The sequence below is a fragment of the Bos indicus x Bos taurus genome, chromosome 2 (assembly GCF_003369695.1).
Source record: "Bos indicus x Bos taurus breed Angus x Brahman F1 hybrid chromosome 2, Bos_hybrid_MaternalHap_v2.0, whole genome shotgun sequence".
NCBI lineage: Eukaryota > Metazoa > Chordata > Mammalia > Artiodactyla > Bovidae > Bos > Bos indicus x Bos taurus.
In genome coordinates, this window is record NC_040077.1 from 103,131,598 (window position 1) to 103,149,651 (window position 18,054).

General features: G+C 40.0%; 1 protein-coding gene across 1 annotated transcript; it reads left to right on the forward strand.

Moving 5' to 3' along the window:
• The first annotated feature begins 3,851 nt into the window (after window positions 1-3,851).
• On the forward strand, window positions 3,852-3,989 carry LOC113881072 (40S ribosomal protein S29-like). Its single transcript, XM_027523941.1, has one exon. It carries the CDS (start codon window positions 3,852-3,854, stop codon window positions 3,987-3,989), a length of 138 nt encoding a protein of 45 aa, XP_027379742.1.
• Window positions 3,990-18,054: the final 14,065 nt, after the last annotated feature.

Sequence of the window (18,054 nt, forward strand, 5' to 3'; positions counted from 1 at the left end):
AGATATTACTTTGTCAACAAAGGTCCATCTCGTCAAGGCTATGGTTTTTCCAGTAGTCATGTATGGATGTGAGAGTTGGACTATAAAGAAAGCTGAGCACAGAAGAATTGATGCCTGTATCAATACCTCCAGACAATCATCCCAGGCATGGGTGAAAAAATCCCATCACCTCTCTAAGACAATTTTTATAGTCACAGAGCAATGTCTTTTATCTCCTGAGTCAGAGAATCCTCATTCATATCAGATTTATTTTATTTTTTGGCTGCATGTCTCAGTAAGTGAAATCTTAGTTCCCCAACCAGGGATTGAACTTGACCCCCCCTGTGGTGAAAGCATGGAGTTGTAACCACTGGACAACCAGGGAAGTCCCTCATATCAGGTTTAATAAAATTTTGCTGTAGTCATCCAAGAGCCAACCCCTACTAGCCAACACAAACAAAACAACCAAAGACAAACATGGACAAAGAAATCCAAAGGCTTGGCACTTTAACCAGGGTTAGGGGCTCTAACACTTAAACTGTGGGTACCTCAGGGCTATAACCTTTTATGGAATGTTCACTAGGATTGGGCTTGGGTGCTCACTGAGGTGATCCTGAGAAACATCTGTTCACCTTCTGCCTCACCTGGGGTCAAGCCAGTGCAAGCACACTCCTCACAAGAGGAGTCCAGGCTTCCTGCAGCCCTTCTTTTAGTCCCTGCAGTCCTCCAACCAGTCAAGGGGGCTCGTCTTCCTTGTGTAGGACCCAGGACTCAAGGAACTAATCTTTGACTCTTACCACTCACTCTCCAGGGTGGGTCTGTGCCTGTATATGCTCCTTTTTCCTCTGAGTTCACTCCCAGGGCAACCTGATTGTTTATGTGTGGATCTGTCTTATAGCCTTTGCTGTATAAAGATTTGTCAGTTTCCAGTTGATCTTCCATGAGAATTTTTCCATAGTGGATGTATTTTTAAAGTGTTTGTTGGTGAAGGTGAGTTCCATGTCCTCCTACTCCACCACCTTGATCAATCCCCTCGTCATGCTCTACACTAAATTCTCAGAACTAACTCATCTTAGAGCTGTAAGTTGTACTTTTTGACAAACGCTATTTATCTAATTTCCAAGCCTCTGGCAACTACCATTCTTCTCTCTGTTTCTTTGGGTTTAGGCTTTTTTTATATTCCATATGTGAGAACATACAGTATTTGTCTTTCTCTGTCTGAATTATGTCACTTAGCATAATGCCCTCAGGTCCATCCCTACTATTGCATATGGCAGGATTTCCATCTTTTTATTGGCTGAATAATATTTCATTGTGTGTGTGTATGTATATATATATATATATGTATCACATTTTCTTTATCCATTCACCTGTTGACAGACATTTAGGTTGTTCTGAGGTCATCATGGCTATTGAGAATAATGCTCCAATAAACTGGGGGTGCAGATATCTCTTTGAGACAGTGAGTTCATTTCCTTTGGATATACACCCAGAAGTGGGATTGCTGGATCAGACACTAGTTCTACTTTTAACTTTTTGAGGGACCTCTTTACTGTTCTCCATAGTAGCTGCATCAGCATTACCATCAACAATATACAAGGGTTTCCTTTTCTCCACAGCCTCATTTATTTTATCTCTTTTTAATAACAGCCATTCTAACAGATGTGAGATGATGTACAATTGTGGCTTTAATTTGCATGTCCTCGATGATTAGGGAAGTTGAGCATCTTTTCATATATCTCTTGGTCATTGGTATGTCTTCTTTGGGGAAACGTCTATTCAGTTCCTCTGCTCATTTTTAAATTGGATTGGTTTTTTGCCATTGAGTTGTCTAAGCTTCTTATATATTTTCAACATTAACCCCTTATCAGATAAATAGTTTGCAAATATTTTCTTCCATTCTGAGGTTGCCATTTTATTGTGCTGATTGTTTCTTTTTACCGTGCTGAAGCTTTTTTTTTTTAATCAGTAGTTTAATGTAGTCCCACTTGTTTTATTTTTGCTTCTGTTACTTATGCTTTTGGTATCACATCTAAAAAATTATTGTTAGAACCAAAATCAAGGAGATTTTTAGATATGTTTTCTTCTAGTATTATAGTTTCTGGCCTTACATTTAAGTCATTTATCTATTTCAAGTTAATTTTTGTGAATGGTGTAATGTATGGGTCCAGTTTCGTTTTCTGCATGTGGTTGGTGGTTATCCAGTTTTCTGCATTTTCTGGTGGTTATCCAGTTTTCCCAAAACCATTCTTTAAAGAGACTATCTTTCCCCCCACTGAGTCATCTTTGCTCCACTGTCAAATATTAGTTGACTGTATATGTGTGTTTTTACTTCTGGGCTTTCAGTTTTGTTCTACTAGATGACTATATGTCTATCTTCATGCCATTTACTATACTATAGTATAGATATACTATAGTATACTATAGTATAGTATACTATAGTATAGATTACTATAGTATAGTATAGTATACTATAGTATAGATTACTATAGTATAGTATAGTATAGTATAGTATAGATTACTATAGTATAGTATAGTATACTATAGTATAGATTTCAATTACTATAGCTTGTAATAAAGTTTGAAATCAGAAAGTGTAATGCCTCCAGCTTTGTTCTTCTTTCTCAAGATAATTTTGACTATCAGGGGTCTTTTTGTGGTTTCATATAAATTTTAGGATTTTTTCCTATTTCTGTTAAAAATGTCATTGGAATTTTGATAGGGATTGCACAGAACGTATAAATGGCTTTGGGGAGTATGGACATTTAACAGTATTAATTCTTGGGGTCCATTAATTCTGATTCGGGACATTTTTTTTCATTTTTTTTGTGTCTTCAATTTCTTTCATAAATGACATAATTGTTTAGTGTTAAAATTTAATAAATTTATGTACAAATTTAATGTACAAATCAAATTTAACCTCCTAGGTTAAATTTATTCCTATGTATTTTATTATTTTTGATGCTGTTGTGAATCTAAGTATAGCTTATCAGTTTTTCATGTGTCTCTCCTAGAATGTATGCTACCTGAGAATAGGCTATTACTCAAATTAAGGACCACTTTAGCAAAACTGAAGGCTCAAAAGAATTATTTGTTCAATTAATAAATTATTTCAACTCATTGATAGCTATAAATATAATAATAGTTCTTATACCCAAAACTATCTTAAGCACTTTATACATATGTGTCTGACTCCTTTATTTTCTATCATATAGCTGGAAGCTCAGCAATGTATTCACTGTGATCAAAGAGCAGTCTTTCTCTGCTGGGAAGGCCAGCCATTCTCTCTCAGTTTTCAAAGGAATATACATGGAGTATCAAGCAAACACTCCACTCAGCTCCTAACAAATAACAATGAGACAAATAGCCCAGCCAATCTGCTCACACATTTCTGTGTCAGGATGTGTAAGACATCTAGCTCAGGGCCACAAGGAATACCAGATGAATAAGGTCCAGCTCATTCTCCAAAGAGCTCATAACTTTTGCTGTTGAGTCAGCCATATCTGACTCTTTGGGACCTCATGGACTGTAGCTCACCAGGATCCTCTGTCCATGGGATTTCCCAGGCAAGAAAACTAGAGTGGGTTGCCATTTCCTTCTCCAGGGGATCTTCCCAACCCAGGGATTGAACCCACCTCTCCTGCATTGGTAGGCAGATTCTGACCTCAAACTCTAATAAAACTCTGTTGCCCACCCACCCCACCCACTCCCTTCACCAGCACATTTCCCCTGCTGGACTCGCAAAATGCGTGCAGCCAGTTTTATATCATCAGGTAGGAAATAGGAGACTATCTTTATGAAGAAATCTATCCACCCAAAAGAAAAGACTTCAGCCTTCATTCCTTGCATCTCCTTATAGCCGAGAAAGCAACATGGGTCACCAGCAGCTCTACTGGAGCCATCTGAGAGAATACAGCCAGGGTTCTCGCTCCTGCCAAGTATGCTCAAACTATCACGATCTCATCTGGAAATGCGGCCTCAATATGTGTCAGCAGTGTTTCTGCCAGTGATGACATTGGCTTCATTAAGTTGGACCAAGTGAACTTCCTTGAATGGATCATTCAGCACATCAGTCGCTCAGTCATGTTCAACTCTTTGCGACCTCATGGACTGCAGCCTGCCAGGCTTCTCTGTCTATGGGATTCTCCAGGCAAGAATACCAGAGTGGGTTTCCACTTCTTTCTCCAGGGGATCTTCCTAACCCAAGGATCAAACCCAGGTCTCCTGCATTGCAGGCAGAGTCTTTACACAGAAATAATACTAGCTCTTTGTATATAAAATAAAAGTTAAAAATTTCAAAAGAAGAAAAGCCTTCAGAAATTATTTCGAGAGTATCCTAGTGTGAGAGCCAGGCCCCATATCCTATCACTCTGTGGCAGGGTCCACAAACTGGCCAACTCTGTCTAGAAACAGAGCTCCCAGTAATGTATTCTTTACAAATGAACAATTAGAAACCACCAGACAATGAAAGGAAGAAGAAGAAATAGCTTAAAGAGTTTAAAGTGGTTGAAATAGCAGGAATTGAGAGTTTTTCATTATAAGTAAAATACTACTTTTTATTCTTAAATTATGTCCAGTCATTACTTTAATAACGATTAAATTTAAATTTTAATGGGTACACAGAAGCAGAGTAATCTGGAAAGAGGTTTGCCCATTCTGTCAAGGTCTCCAAGGGTAAAATTCCTCACCATGCGGAATATGTAACCTTCAGCTTCTAGTCTCTGACTTTGCAAGCTCAAAACTTCATTTTACCTGCACATAAAAATCAGGTTCATCTCTGGAAGGAGTGAAACTCAATCACACTCATGAGTTGAGGTATAATAATTTAAGATGAGACCTCACCACTCTGGTAGCCAGGATGCCTATATCTGCAAAAATGGTGTATTCATTTTCTAAGGTAAACAATATGGTTAGGCAAACGAGAATCACTGGCTTACACTGAGAAATCACTAAAAAGGTTCAGAGCCCATGCACTTGCCACAAAATCTACACTATTAAGACGGTTGCTTGGAACGAAAAGTAAACAAATTCAGTGACCTCATCCTAAACTGTTACAATGATTCTGCAAGGCAGTGTAATTATTCACTGCCTTAAATATTCAGAATATTCTCTTATTCTAAGAATAAGAAGCTGATGCTCAGAAAATTTAATAGTTTGCCTAAGGTCACACAGCTAGCTTCGATGTCAATAGAGGTTTGTCTGATTCAGAGTATTTCTGTTGTGCCTCATGACCTTCCCAGAATAAACAAGGAAATGGGTGATACAAGGGCTACCCTTCTTACCCAAGCAGTTTTCCCCCTTTCTGTCATCAAAGTCCTTTATAAAAACCCGTCTTCTAAATATGGAGGATTAAAAATGAAAGAAAATGAAAGGGAATAATATTTAATGAACGCCTACTTACATAAAGCTCAGTGCTAACAATTTAAAAATTTTTCTCTACCTATTTTAAAAGTAGTTTATTTAATGCATTTATAAGTCTACCTCTTTTACATACTGTTGTTTATTACATACAAACAGCAGTTATTTTGTATTATTAAACCAGATTTGGAAATTTGCTCTGCCGTATTTTGAAAATCTTCTTGGCACTTTTACATCTGTGAAGTTAATTGCAGAAAAACGTGTTCAAAAGGTCCAGTGTGTCTCCAGTGAGTAATGCCACAGTCAGTTCAGAAAATGAAAATAGAAGTGATAGCATCATATTCTGTTACCACCACTGCTTGAAAGCCAGATTTTAATGAGCCCAGCTCCATAATCTGCCTGAGCGTTTATAGACCTTGGGAGGGGAACTCTAGAGCTTTAGGCTAAAGCAGCAGCAGAGAATGTCTCTCACTAGTGTAAGAACAGTGCTGGGTATGGCTGTTCTGAGGCCAGGCTCATCAACTGTGGCAACTTGCAGGGGGCACCACTCCGGGTGGGAATAGAGCTGGACATTATTTGCCACTAGACATTAAGAGATATGTAAAATCCATCAACTTTTTCCAATTTCATTGTGGGGAAATGGAAAAAAAATACAATAGCCAGTTACTACACTGCCAGCATAGAAAAGCAGCATTAAAAATACCTATTAACATTTTTTGTGTGTGGAAATCCAACTATATACCTTGGGAAGGTGGGCAAAAGGTAGCAAGAAAGACAGAAAAATAGTAAGATGGAGCCAGAAATCCCACCTGCCATCTCTCTCAATATGCTGAGTGTGTATGCCCAAGACAAGTAAAAGCAAAAACATGAATCTGTTCTCTCAGTTTATCTCAGCTCCTCTGAGCTTCTCATAGTGTGAGAATCAGATGCACTAAATAGAATTCTGCTACTCAGACACCGAAGATAGTTTTCTTACAACATGGTCCCTAAACAGAAGCCAACTTCTTCATCTGGTGCTCAACAGAAGATAAAGCAATGTATTCCAAACCACAAGGAAAAACTGGCTGAGCCAGTCCCAACTGCAAGATGCTTTGGTGGCCTCCAGTTGGCATCATTCTAAAAGGAGTTTTGACAGTAACTAACTAATTGGTAGTTTTTCCTTTCTTGCCAACTTGAGAACCCAACCTTGAGCTAAGATGTAACTTAGCTATGTGCTATGCTTAGTACTCAGTTGTGTCCGACTCTTTGCTACCCCATGGACTGTAGTCCGCCACACTTCTCTGTCCATGGGGATTTCTCCAGGCAAGAATACCGAAGTGGGTTGCCATGCCCTCCTCCAGGGGATCTTCTCAACCCAGGGATCAAACCCAGGTCTCCCACATTGCAGGTAGATTCCTTACCATCTGACTCACCAGGGAAGCCCAAGAATACTGGAGTGGGTAGCCTAACCCTTCTCCAGGGGATCTTCCTAACCCTAGGAATCAAACTGGGGTCTCCCGCATTGCAGGCAGATTATTTACCGCTGAGCCACTGACAAACCCAGGTTCTAATAAACTAGGTTACGGGGCTTCCCTGGTAGCTCAGCTAGTAAAGAATCTGCCTGCTAATGAGGGAGACACAGGAGACCACAGGAGACGTGGGTTTGATCCCAGGGTCAGGAAGACCCCCTGGAGTAGGAAATGGCAACCCACTCCAATATTCTTCCCTGGAAAATCCCATGGACAGAAGAGCCTGGAGGGCTACAGTCCATGATGTTGCAAAGTATCAGACATGACTGAGCAACTGAGCACAAACCTAGCTATACCAGATTCCAATCAGCAGCCTCTAGATAGCGCAGTCTAAGAGTGCCAGCTAGTTTCTTAACTGAGGGTGTTAGTAAGATTTTGAGATGCTAGAAGCAGAAGATATTAAGAAGAGATGGCAAGAATACACAGAAGAACTGTACAAAAAAGATCTTCACAACCCAGATAATCACGATGGTGTGATCACTGACCTAGATCACATCCTAGAATGTGAAGTCAAGTGGGCCTTAGAAAGCATCACCATAAACAAAGCTAGTGGAGGTGATGGAATTCCAGTTGAGCTATTTCAAATCCTGAAAGATGATGCTGTGAAAGTGCTGCACTCAATATGCCAGCAAATTTGGAAAACTCAGCAGTGGTCACAGGACTAGAAAAGGTCAGTTTTCATTCCAATCCCAAAGAAAGGCAATGCCAAAGAATGCTCAAACTACCACACAGTTGCACTCATCTCACACGCTAATAAAGTAATGCTCAAAATTCTCCAAGCCAGGCTTCAGCAATATGTGAACCGTGAACTTCCTGATGCTCAAGCTGGTTTTAGAAAAGGCAGAGGAACCAGAGATCAAATTGCCAATATCCACTGGATCATCGAAAAAGCAAGACAGTTCCAGAAAAACATCTATTTCTGCTTTATTGACTATGCCAAAGCCTTTGACTGTGTGGATCACAATAAATTGTGGAAAATTCTGAAACAAATGGGAATACCAGACCACTTGACCTGCCTCTTGAGAAATTTGTATGCAGGTCAGGAAGCAACAGTTAGAACTGGACATGGAACAACAGACTGGTTCCAAATAGGAAAAGGAGTACGTCAAGGCTGTATATTGTCACCCTGTTTATTTAACTTATATGCAGAGTACATCATGAGAAACGCTGGACTGGAAGAAACACAAGCTGGAATCAAGATTGCTGGGAGAAATATCAATAACCTCAGATATACAGATGATACCACCCTTATGGCAGAAAGTGAAGAAGAACTCAAGAGCCTCTTGATGAAAGTGAAAGTGGAGAGTGAAAAAGTTGGCTTAAAGCTCAACATTCAGAAAATGAAGATCATGGCATCTGGTCCCACCACTTCATGGGAAATAGATGGGGAAACAGTGGAAACAGGGTCAGACTTTATTTTTCTGGGCTCCAAAATCACTACAGATGGTGACTGCAGCCATGAAATTAAAAGATGCTTACTCCTTGGAAGGAAAGTTATGAGCAACCTAGATAGCATATTCAAAAGCAGAGACATTACTTTGCCAACAAAGGTTCGTCTAGTCAAGGCTATGGTTTTTCCTGTGGTCATGTATGAATGTGAGAGTTGGACTGTGAAGAAGGCCAAGCGCTGAAGAATTGATGCTTTTGAACTGTGGTGTTTGAGGGTCCCTTGGACTGCAAGGAGATCCAACCAATCCATTCTGAAGGAGATCAGCCCTGGGATTTCTTTAGAAGGAATGATGCTAAAGCTGAAACTCCAGTACTTTGGTCACCTCATGTGAAGAGTTGACTCATTGGAAAAGACTCTGATGCTGGGAGGGATTGGGGGCAGGAGGAGAAGGGGACGACAGAGGATGAGATGGCTGGATGGCATCATTGACTCGATGGACATGAGTCTGAGTGAACTCTGGCAGTTGGTGATGGACAGGGAGGCCTGGCGTGCTGCGATTCAGGGGGTCTCAAAGAGTCGGACACGACTGAACGACTGATCTGATCTGATCTGATGAGGACAAAAGCCATGATGAAGATATTAGCTATTCCAATGTGCAACTGGGATACATTTGAAGTGAGGACTCCCTCATTTCAAAGACCAGGGGTTCTGTGTAGTCAACAGATAGTAGGTAAGGGGACAATTCCAAGGAAGAATGCAGACGTAATCCTTATTAAGAGTGGAGGAGAGGAAGAGATGTATGGAAAGAGTAACATGGAAACTTACATTACCATATGTAAAATAGACAGCCAACGGGAATTTGCTGTATGTCTCAGGAAACTCAAACAGTGGCTCTGTATCAACTTAAGGAGGTGGGGTGGGGAGGGAGATGGAAGGGAGATTCAAAGGGAGGAGATGTATGTATACCTATGGCTGATTCATATTTGACAGCAAACAACAAAATTCTGTAAAGCAATTATCTTTCAATTAAAAAATAAATTAAAAAAATAGAACTAAAGGTGCCATGTATCTGATACTAAACTTGGCAGTCTGTATTTTAACTTGTGCTATAAACAAATATCTCTTTTATTATCTTAAATATTCCCTAAATTGTGTAGTGGTGTGATCTGAGGAGCTTTCAGTCAGTTCTGAATCCTTGATATTAGGCTACAGGGACAAGAAAGCTAGTCTAAAGCTATACATTTACTGTACATTTGGTTTCTATAGCTTAAGATATGTAATTTATCTTTGTTGGGGCCCATTTTTATTGTGGGATGTGTCTGTTTTATACATCCTTTTGAATGATGAGATTTAAGTCAAATACCCAGTCAGGGTCCTTGGAATTGTTCCAGATACTGGTGATATACACCAAGCTGGACTGGTAAGTATTTTTTTTCATACTGTAAAAGATGTTCTTATCATTAAAAAAAAGGTACACCTCACTAAGCAACTGTTAGGATGCCTAAAAAAAAAAAACCCAATCCTGGCTCACACTAAGTATCATCAGAAGAGTTTCTGTAACTCTTATCACTGGTAGACATGCAAAACAGTATAGCCAACTCTGTAAAAAAAAGTTTGAAAGTTTCTAATAAAATTAAACATATACTACTTAGCACACAACCCAGCAATTCTATTCATAGATATTTACTCGAGAGAAATAAAAACTTACATTCATACAAAAACCTGTATATGAATTTTATGTTGTTGTTCAGTCAGTCAGTCACGTCAGTCTCTTTGTGACCCCATGGACTGCAGCATGCCAGGTTTCCCTGTCTACCACCATCTCCTGGACCTTGCTCAAACTCATGTCATTGAGTTGGTGATGCCATCCAACCATCTTATCCTCTGTCACCCCTTTCTCCTCCTGCCTTCAATCTTTCCCAGCATCAGGGTCTTTTCTAATGAGTCAGCTCCTTGTATAAGGTGGCCAAATTATTGGAGCTTCAGCATCAGTCCTTCCAATGAATATTTAGGGTTGATTTCCTTTAGGATTGACTAGTTTGATCTCCTTGCAGTCCAAGGAACTCTCAAGAATCTTCTCCAACACCACAGTTCAAAAGAATCAATTCTTTGGCACTCAGCCTTCTTTATGGTCCAACTCTCACATCCATACATGACTACTGGAAATCCATAGCTTTGACTAGATGGACCTTTGTCAGCAAAGTGATGTCTTCACTTTTTAATACACTGTCTAGATTTGTCATAGCTTTTCTTCCAAGGAGCAAGGGTCTTTTAGTTTCATGGCTGCAGACACCATCTGCAGTGATTTTGGAGCCCAAGAAAATAAAGTCTGTCACTATTTCTATTGTTCCCCCAACTATTTGTGATGGGATCGGATGCCATGATCTTTGTTTTTTGAATGTGGAGTTTTAAGCCATCTTTTTCACTCTGCTCTTTCACCTTCATAAGGGTGGTGTCATCTGCGTATCTGAGGTTATTGATATTTCTCCCAGCAATCTTGACTCCAGCTTGTGCTTCATCTAGCCCGGCATTTCGCATGATGTACTCTGCGTATAAGTTAAACAAGCGGGGTAACAATACACAGCCTTGATGTACTCCTTTCCCAGTTTGGAACCAGTCCATTGTTCCATGTCTGGTTCTAACTGTTGCTTTTTGATATGCAAACAGGTTTCACAGGAGGCAGGTAGGTGGTCTGGTATTCCCATCCCTTTAAGAATTTTCCAGTTTGTTGTGATCCACGCAGTCAAAGGCTTTAGCATAGTCAATGAAGCAAAAGTACATGTTTTTCTGAATTTTACAGCATATTATTTATAATTAATATTTATAATTTCCCCAAATTAGAAGTAACCCAAATGTTCTTTTAGCAAGTATACAGACAAACAAGTCATGGCACATCCATGTTCCGGAATACCTCTCACCAATAAGAAGGGATGAACTCTTGGTATGCACCAACCAAAAGAAATGAATCTCAAATGTATTATGAGCTTAATACTATATTATTCCAATTATATGACATTCTGGAAAATGCAATACTTTACTGTGCAGAAACAAATCCATAATTTCAAGGGTTAGGACTGAAGGAAGGGTTTGAGAACAAAGGGACAGCTCAAGGAAATCTTTGGTGTCACGGCACTGTTCTGTATCCTGATTATAGTGTTAGTTTATGGCTATGAATCTATTAGAATTTAACTCTACATGAAAAAAAAAGTGAATTTAAAAAATGTAAAAATATGTACAGCTTTACAAGATTTGTTTAAAATTAAGAGACTGACAGATTCACCTAGAGGTCAGCAGTCTGAATTTAGGTGAAAAGGTAGGAGAATTTAGGCTTAAAATTGGTTATGAGCCAAGGACAAGCAGATCTAAGAAACATGGTATCAGGCAGGGCACAAGGAAAAGATCATTAGAAGGGAATTCTCTGTGATGTAGGTTGGGCATGAGTGCAGTCATGAAAAAAGGAAGCATTTGTTTACTTGAGAATCAGTTCTAATTTATTTTAAGAAATCATTTTGGAATTGTTCATTGATTTCTGTCTCTGGAAAGTAATTACAGAAAGAATTTTCCATGCAACAAATAGGTGGAGACAGTGAAAAATAAAATGTGCTTGGGATTGATTTTAAATGAACTTAGCATTTTCTCTAGCATTCTCATATAGTTGTTCCATATGAAAATAATTTTCAATAAAAATATATAAACACAATATATTCACAGAAATAGGCCAAATAATTAATTAATATGTCTTTTCCCTTCTCACAGTATGGGTAGTGCTGTAACTCACTGGAGGACAACTGTCATAGAGGATAAGGAAGAAGAAGTGGGCTTCCTTGGTGGCTCAGTTGGTAAAGAGCTGCCTGCAGTAATAGAGACCCAGGTTCGATGCCTGGGTAGGGGAGATCTCCTGGAGAAGGCAACCCACTCCAGTAACCTTGCCTGGAGACTTTCATGGACAGAGGAGTCTGGTGGGCTACAGTCTATGGGGTCACATAAAGTTGGACATGACTGAATGACTAACACTTTCATTTTCAAGGAGGAAGTGGATTTCAGACGGAGACAGAATCTGGGAGGATAGCATAGCTCAACTTAGTAAGATTGAAACAGCTCAGAGATCATTGAAGGATCTCTATTGTTTAACAGATGAGAAAACTATGGCCCAAAGATGTGAAGTGACTTGCCAGAAGCTGCAGAATTATTAAATTGTATAACCTAATCTTTTGTTGCCAAATGCAGTGCTTTTGGTTTGGGTTTTTTTTTTTTTTTTTTTTTTTTAGTTCCTATAAAAGAACAATTTGCTATTCTTTCCAAATGGGAGAGGGAATATAGACTAAAATGTACAGTTCAAACACTCTATGATATAGTGGCGGGGGTGGGGGTGGGGTGTATATTTGAAAATGTCATTAAAATGCAATTTGTTCTAAATAGTGTCCTGTTGCTAGCAACCATAATTTGGTAATTTTCAGAACTCAGTCAAATGAAAAAAAATCTATTATTATTTCTCAGACAGGCTGAGTCTCTCTCTCACTTCTAGTAGCTGAAAAGTTACACCAGCACAAAGACCAAATCAGAAACATGAACTTGGTGTGACGTTTACATACAGGAGTATATTGCAGGCTCTTCAATTAAGTGGGTTCCTGCATGGCTTGCTCTAAGGAGATTTGCCCTCTAACCTCAAACTGTTAAATTCATTGTGCAACCCAATCTCAGTTCTTGGTATGCATTTATTCTTCTTCTAAAAAAAAAAAAATTATGTACTGTTCCTGGAAAGAGTGCAGACAAAGTCCCAACAAATGGAATAATGGCTTAAGGCCAGAGATGGCCCTGCCCTGTAGATGCTGACCTCTTGCCTTTATCTTGCAGTTCTTGAGAGACTGCTGAACAACAAGGGCGAGGGAGAGAGAAAGACAGACTCAGTCCAAAAAAAAAACTGATAATGGATTTTTTTCACTTGGTTGAGTATAGAAAACTACAGTTATTAGTTACAGGACATTGTTTAGAAAGGTTTGCAATATATAATTTTGGTTCACTGACCAAATTAATGCATTGCAGATCGATATAGATTTTTTGTTGTTGTTTATGGACTTCTATACATGCTCTGTAGTCCCTAGAAATCTCAAGAACAAAGTATTATAAAAGGGCCACTCATGTAATGGTAAAATAACAGCATTATCTTTCCAGAATTATCCATTAACCATCCTTGAGCGAGAACAGGAAAGTCCAACTTACTAGATGTTTATAAAGGTCAACATCAGAAAATATTCTTCCTAACTCCACACATGCATGTTTCAGAATTACTGCTGCAACTCCATCAAACAGCAATAATTTAAAATGATGGATGATTTTTTAAATGAAATTAATCTTCAATGGCAGATTTAATGATAGAAGGGGAGAACTGAAACTCAGGTTCTGAAACATCCTTACACATTTGTTTAATTTGTACTGTCTGTCTCTCGACAGTGGAATTCAAACAAAAACAGCACCCTGTCTTTTGACTGCTGTGTTCACCCCCATATCTCTAGCGTCTGACCATAACGGACCTTTATTGAAGGAGAGAATTGATCAATTAATAAGGCAGACATCTTTGATCAAGGGAAACTTCAGGTCTCCATAAAAAAGACAATAAGAGTAAAAACTTTTTGAAAAGATTAACTAATACACACATGAAAAATATTTTTGTTATTGTCATTTTAGGCTGAGGATATTCACTTCAGAGTATCTATACCCATCTGCTTTAAGACACTAGTGACAGCTGTCTTGGCCAATAATTTTGATACTCATTACATCACTTCAAGTATTAGTAATTCTAAATATGAGATCTCATGACATTTTGATATAAGGCCACCTACAAATGTGTCTGAATTATACATGCAAACAACTTGAATTAATATCAAAGGCAAGGAGGATCTTTTTCTCAGAGGGCAAGAAGAGAATTCATACCAGTCTATCGCTTAATACTTAGGCAAAGGCTTTTGCTGGAAGATTTTTAACATTCTTTACAGTATTCAATCAAACAACTGTCTGAAGAGGATGTTGTGATTTGGATAATAATTTCTCAAACACACTTACATCCTTAATTTCTTTCTGAACCAAGTCAATCAACACGCCATTTGGGATGCACCTGGAGGCAACTGGTTTGAGGTGTTTTTCTGGAAAGTGAGAACTACTCAACATCCATTTGCACTTGAACTGCCTGTAAATACCTCCCCAAGTCCCTTAGCTGTACCAGGGAGAACAAAGGAAACAGCCATTTTCAGTCAGTGCTTTGTGATTTCAGTATTTCACAAGCTGCAGAATAGAGTAGAGGATGCACTCAGCTCTCTTCAGGGTCACTCTCTGAAATGGAGAGAAAAAGGCTGTTTTTTACATTTTCAAATGCTTTTCCCTTCAATCCACTGCAATTTTCCCTCACAGCCATATTTGCAGGTGGCGTTGTCTTGTAAGAGTTTCTCCCAGTTTTTCACTCAAATGGTGTGAGAAGTGGAGTAAATATCTTTAGTGACTTATTAAATGTCTAGCCCCCAAATCCTCTTTTTCAGTTTTATCGTCTTTTTCTTCCTTTACATCCTGGGTTCCTGGACCCTTAGCCTGCACTAAAATCCCATGGACAGAGGAGCCTGGTGGGCTGCCGTCTATGGGGTTGCACAGAGTCGGACACGACTGAAGCGACTTAGCAGCAGCAGCAGCATAGCAGAAGCCTGCATTCAAAGAATTTAAGGCTGACCATGCAGGGAATTCTTTAAGGAGGGAGGAGGGGGATGATCCCTGGTAGGGGTAGGTGAAAATGAAAATAAAAACACGATGCTTGTGCTGCTGTGTTTATACAATTAACTTCTCATCACTCATCATTTCATTGAAGAATCTCTGCAGTATGGACCATTCCTACCTTTCCAGCTCCCACCACTCACACACATGAGTTTTAATGCCTAGCCAGTCCAGACCCATTTCTCTTCCATAATTATGCTCTGCACTTTTCTCACCCTTGTACTTTTAGTCACACTTGTCCCTTCCCTTGGATCATACCCAGTCTATCTCAGCCTCCTCCAATCCTATTCATTCTTCAAGCATGCTAAGTCACTTTAGTTGTGTCCAACTCTTTGCAACCCTCGGGACCACAGACCACCAGGCCCTCTGTCCATGGGATTCTCTAGTGGCTCAGAGGGTAAGGAATCTGCCTTGTAATTCAGGAGACCTGGATTCAATCCCTGGATAGGGAAGATATCCCGGAGAAGGGAATGGCTACTCACTCCAGTATTCTTGCCTGGGAAATCCCATGGACAGAGAAGCCTGGAGGGCTTCAGTCCAAGGCGTTGCAAAGACTGGGACACAACTAAATGACTAACACTTTCACTTTCACATAATATTGGGCTTCCTAGGCGGCACTAGTGGTAAAGAATCTGCCTGCCAGTGCAGGAGACACAAGAGACATGGGTTCGGTCCCTGGGTCAGGAAGATCCCCTGGAGGAGGTCATAGCAACCTACTCCAATATTCTTGCCTGGAGACTTCCATGGACAGGGGAGCCTGGCAGGCTACAGTCCATGGGGTTGCAAAGAGTTGGACACAACTGAGCGATTAAAGCTTTCGTTTTCATATAGTATTGGGCTTATATGCAGAGTTGCTGCTGCTGCTAAGTCGCTTCAGTCGTGTCTGACTCTGAGCGACCCCATAGACGGCAGCCCAACAGGCCCTGCCGTCCCCGGGATTCTCCAGGCAAGAATACTGGAGTAGGTTGCCATTTCCTTCTCCAATGCATGAAAGTGAAAGTGAAGTCGCTCAGTCGTGTCCGACTCTTAGCGACCCCATGGACTGCAGTCTACCAGGATCCTCCATCCATGGGATTTTCCAGGCAAGAGTACTGGAGTGGGGTGCTTTTACCTTCTCTGATATGCAGAGTACATCATGTGAAATACAGGGCTGCATGAATCACTAACTGGAATCAAGATTGCCAGGAGAAATATCAGCAACCTCAGATATGCAGATGATACCACCCTAACAGCAGAAAGTGAAGAGGAACTAAAGAGCCTCTTGATGAAGGTGAAAAAGGAGAGTGAAAAAACTAGCTTAAAACTCAACATTAAAAAACATATATATATATGATGTTGTGGATATGACTGGTGATAGAAACAAGGTCTGATGCTGTAAAGAGCAATATTGCATAGGAACCTGGAATGTTAGGTCCATGAATCAAGGCAAATTGGAAGTAGTCAAACAGGAGATGGCAAGAATGAACGTCGACATTCTAGGAATCTGTGAACTAAAATGGACTGGAATGGGTGAATTTAACTCAGATGACCATTATATCTACTACTGTGGGCAGGAATCCCTTAGAAGCAATGGAGTAGCCATCACGGTCAACAAAAGAGTCCAAAATGCAGTACTTGGATGCAATCTCAAAAATGACAGAATGATCTCTGTTCGATTCCAAGGCAAACCATTCAATATCACAGTAATCCAAGTCTATGCCCCAACCAGTAATGCTGAAGCTGAAGTTGAACGGTTCTATGAAGACCTACAAGACCTTTTAGAACTAACATCCAAAAAAGATGTCCTTTTCATTATAGGGGACTGGAATGCAAAAATAGGAAGTCAAGAAACACCTGGAGTAACAGGAAAATTTGGCCTTGTGCCGGGGTCCAGCCCCGGCTGATCCAGGGTATTCGAAGGAGAGACGGCATCGGCAACCTATTTATTTAAATATTAATCAAATATATAAAGAGTAATAGAATAAGATAGCTCAGTGAAGAAATTCAGTGGAGAAAAGCAGCTGAAATAAGGATAGCTCAGTAGGAAAATTCAGTGAAGAAAAGAGGCTGAATAATTCAGCCAGAAGGTAAGAGAAAGAACGACAGGGGGAGACCAAGTTTCGGTGAACAAGGCCCGCACTTTATTTTCCAAAGTAGTTTTTGTACCTTAAATTATGCATAGAGGATAATGGGGGAAGGGGTAGAGTCATGCAGTAAGCCAGGCTTTCTTCCTGCAAACTTATCATATGCAAAAGTTTAGGTGATTTGCATCATCTTCTGGCCCAGAGGCCTGTTAACATTTTAAGACCCTTTCTTCAGAAAACTTATTTTTCTCTAAAGGTGACTAGTCAGGCGCCACCCTCCAAAAGCATTAAAGTTGCATTCCTATAGGGCAAAGGTGTGTGGTGGGCTACAACAAGAAAAAGAATTAACTCAAAGGTCCAAGGTTACAAACATTAAAACTACTACTTACACCAATTATATTAATCAATACACTGCCAGGGACACAGCAGGTAAGGGATATGGAAACTTAGCAGCAAACATTGGCCCAAGAAGTGAAAAACCCTTCACCAATACAATTTCTAATCAATCTTTTAACTACTCAAAGGAATCTGTGTTTAGACAGTTTAGAACATCTCCTGCCTCTCACAGTTGGGAGGCTCTGAACAATCACATGTGGCTGGAAAAACCTATTCAGGCAGGCTAGAGGATTTCCAAAGGAGTTTGTAGGTTGAAACACTGTCACACCCAGGAATTATTAACTGGAGCTGTAAGCTAACTCTTTTTTCAGAGAGAGGTAGTGGGGGACAGCCCCCCGTAAAGTCAGAGGTGTAGGTGAAAGCACAAAGCAAAAAGTAGGCAGACTGGTTTTGGGGGTTGATGCTCGAGAATTTCCAGGGGGACTCCTGAGGCTCGATCCTGCCTTTGCGTATGCCAAGCCTCCTTCCTCATGACCTTTGCCATGGGCGGAGTTCCTCACGCTGGCTCCCGGCAGTGATAGAATTCTAGTTGAGCTATTCCAGATCCTGAAAGATGATGCTGTGGAAAGCGCTGCACTCAATATGCAATATGCAATATGCACTC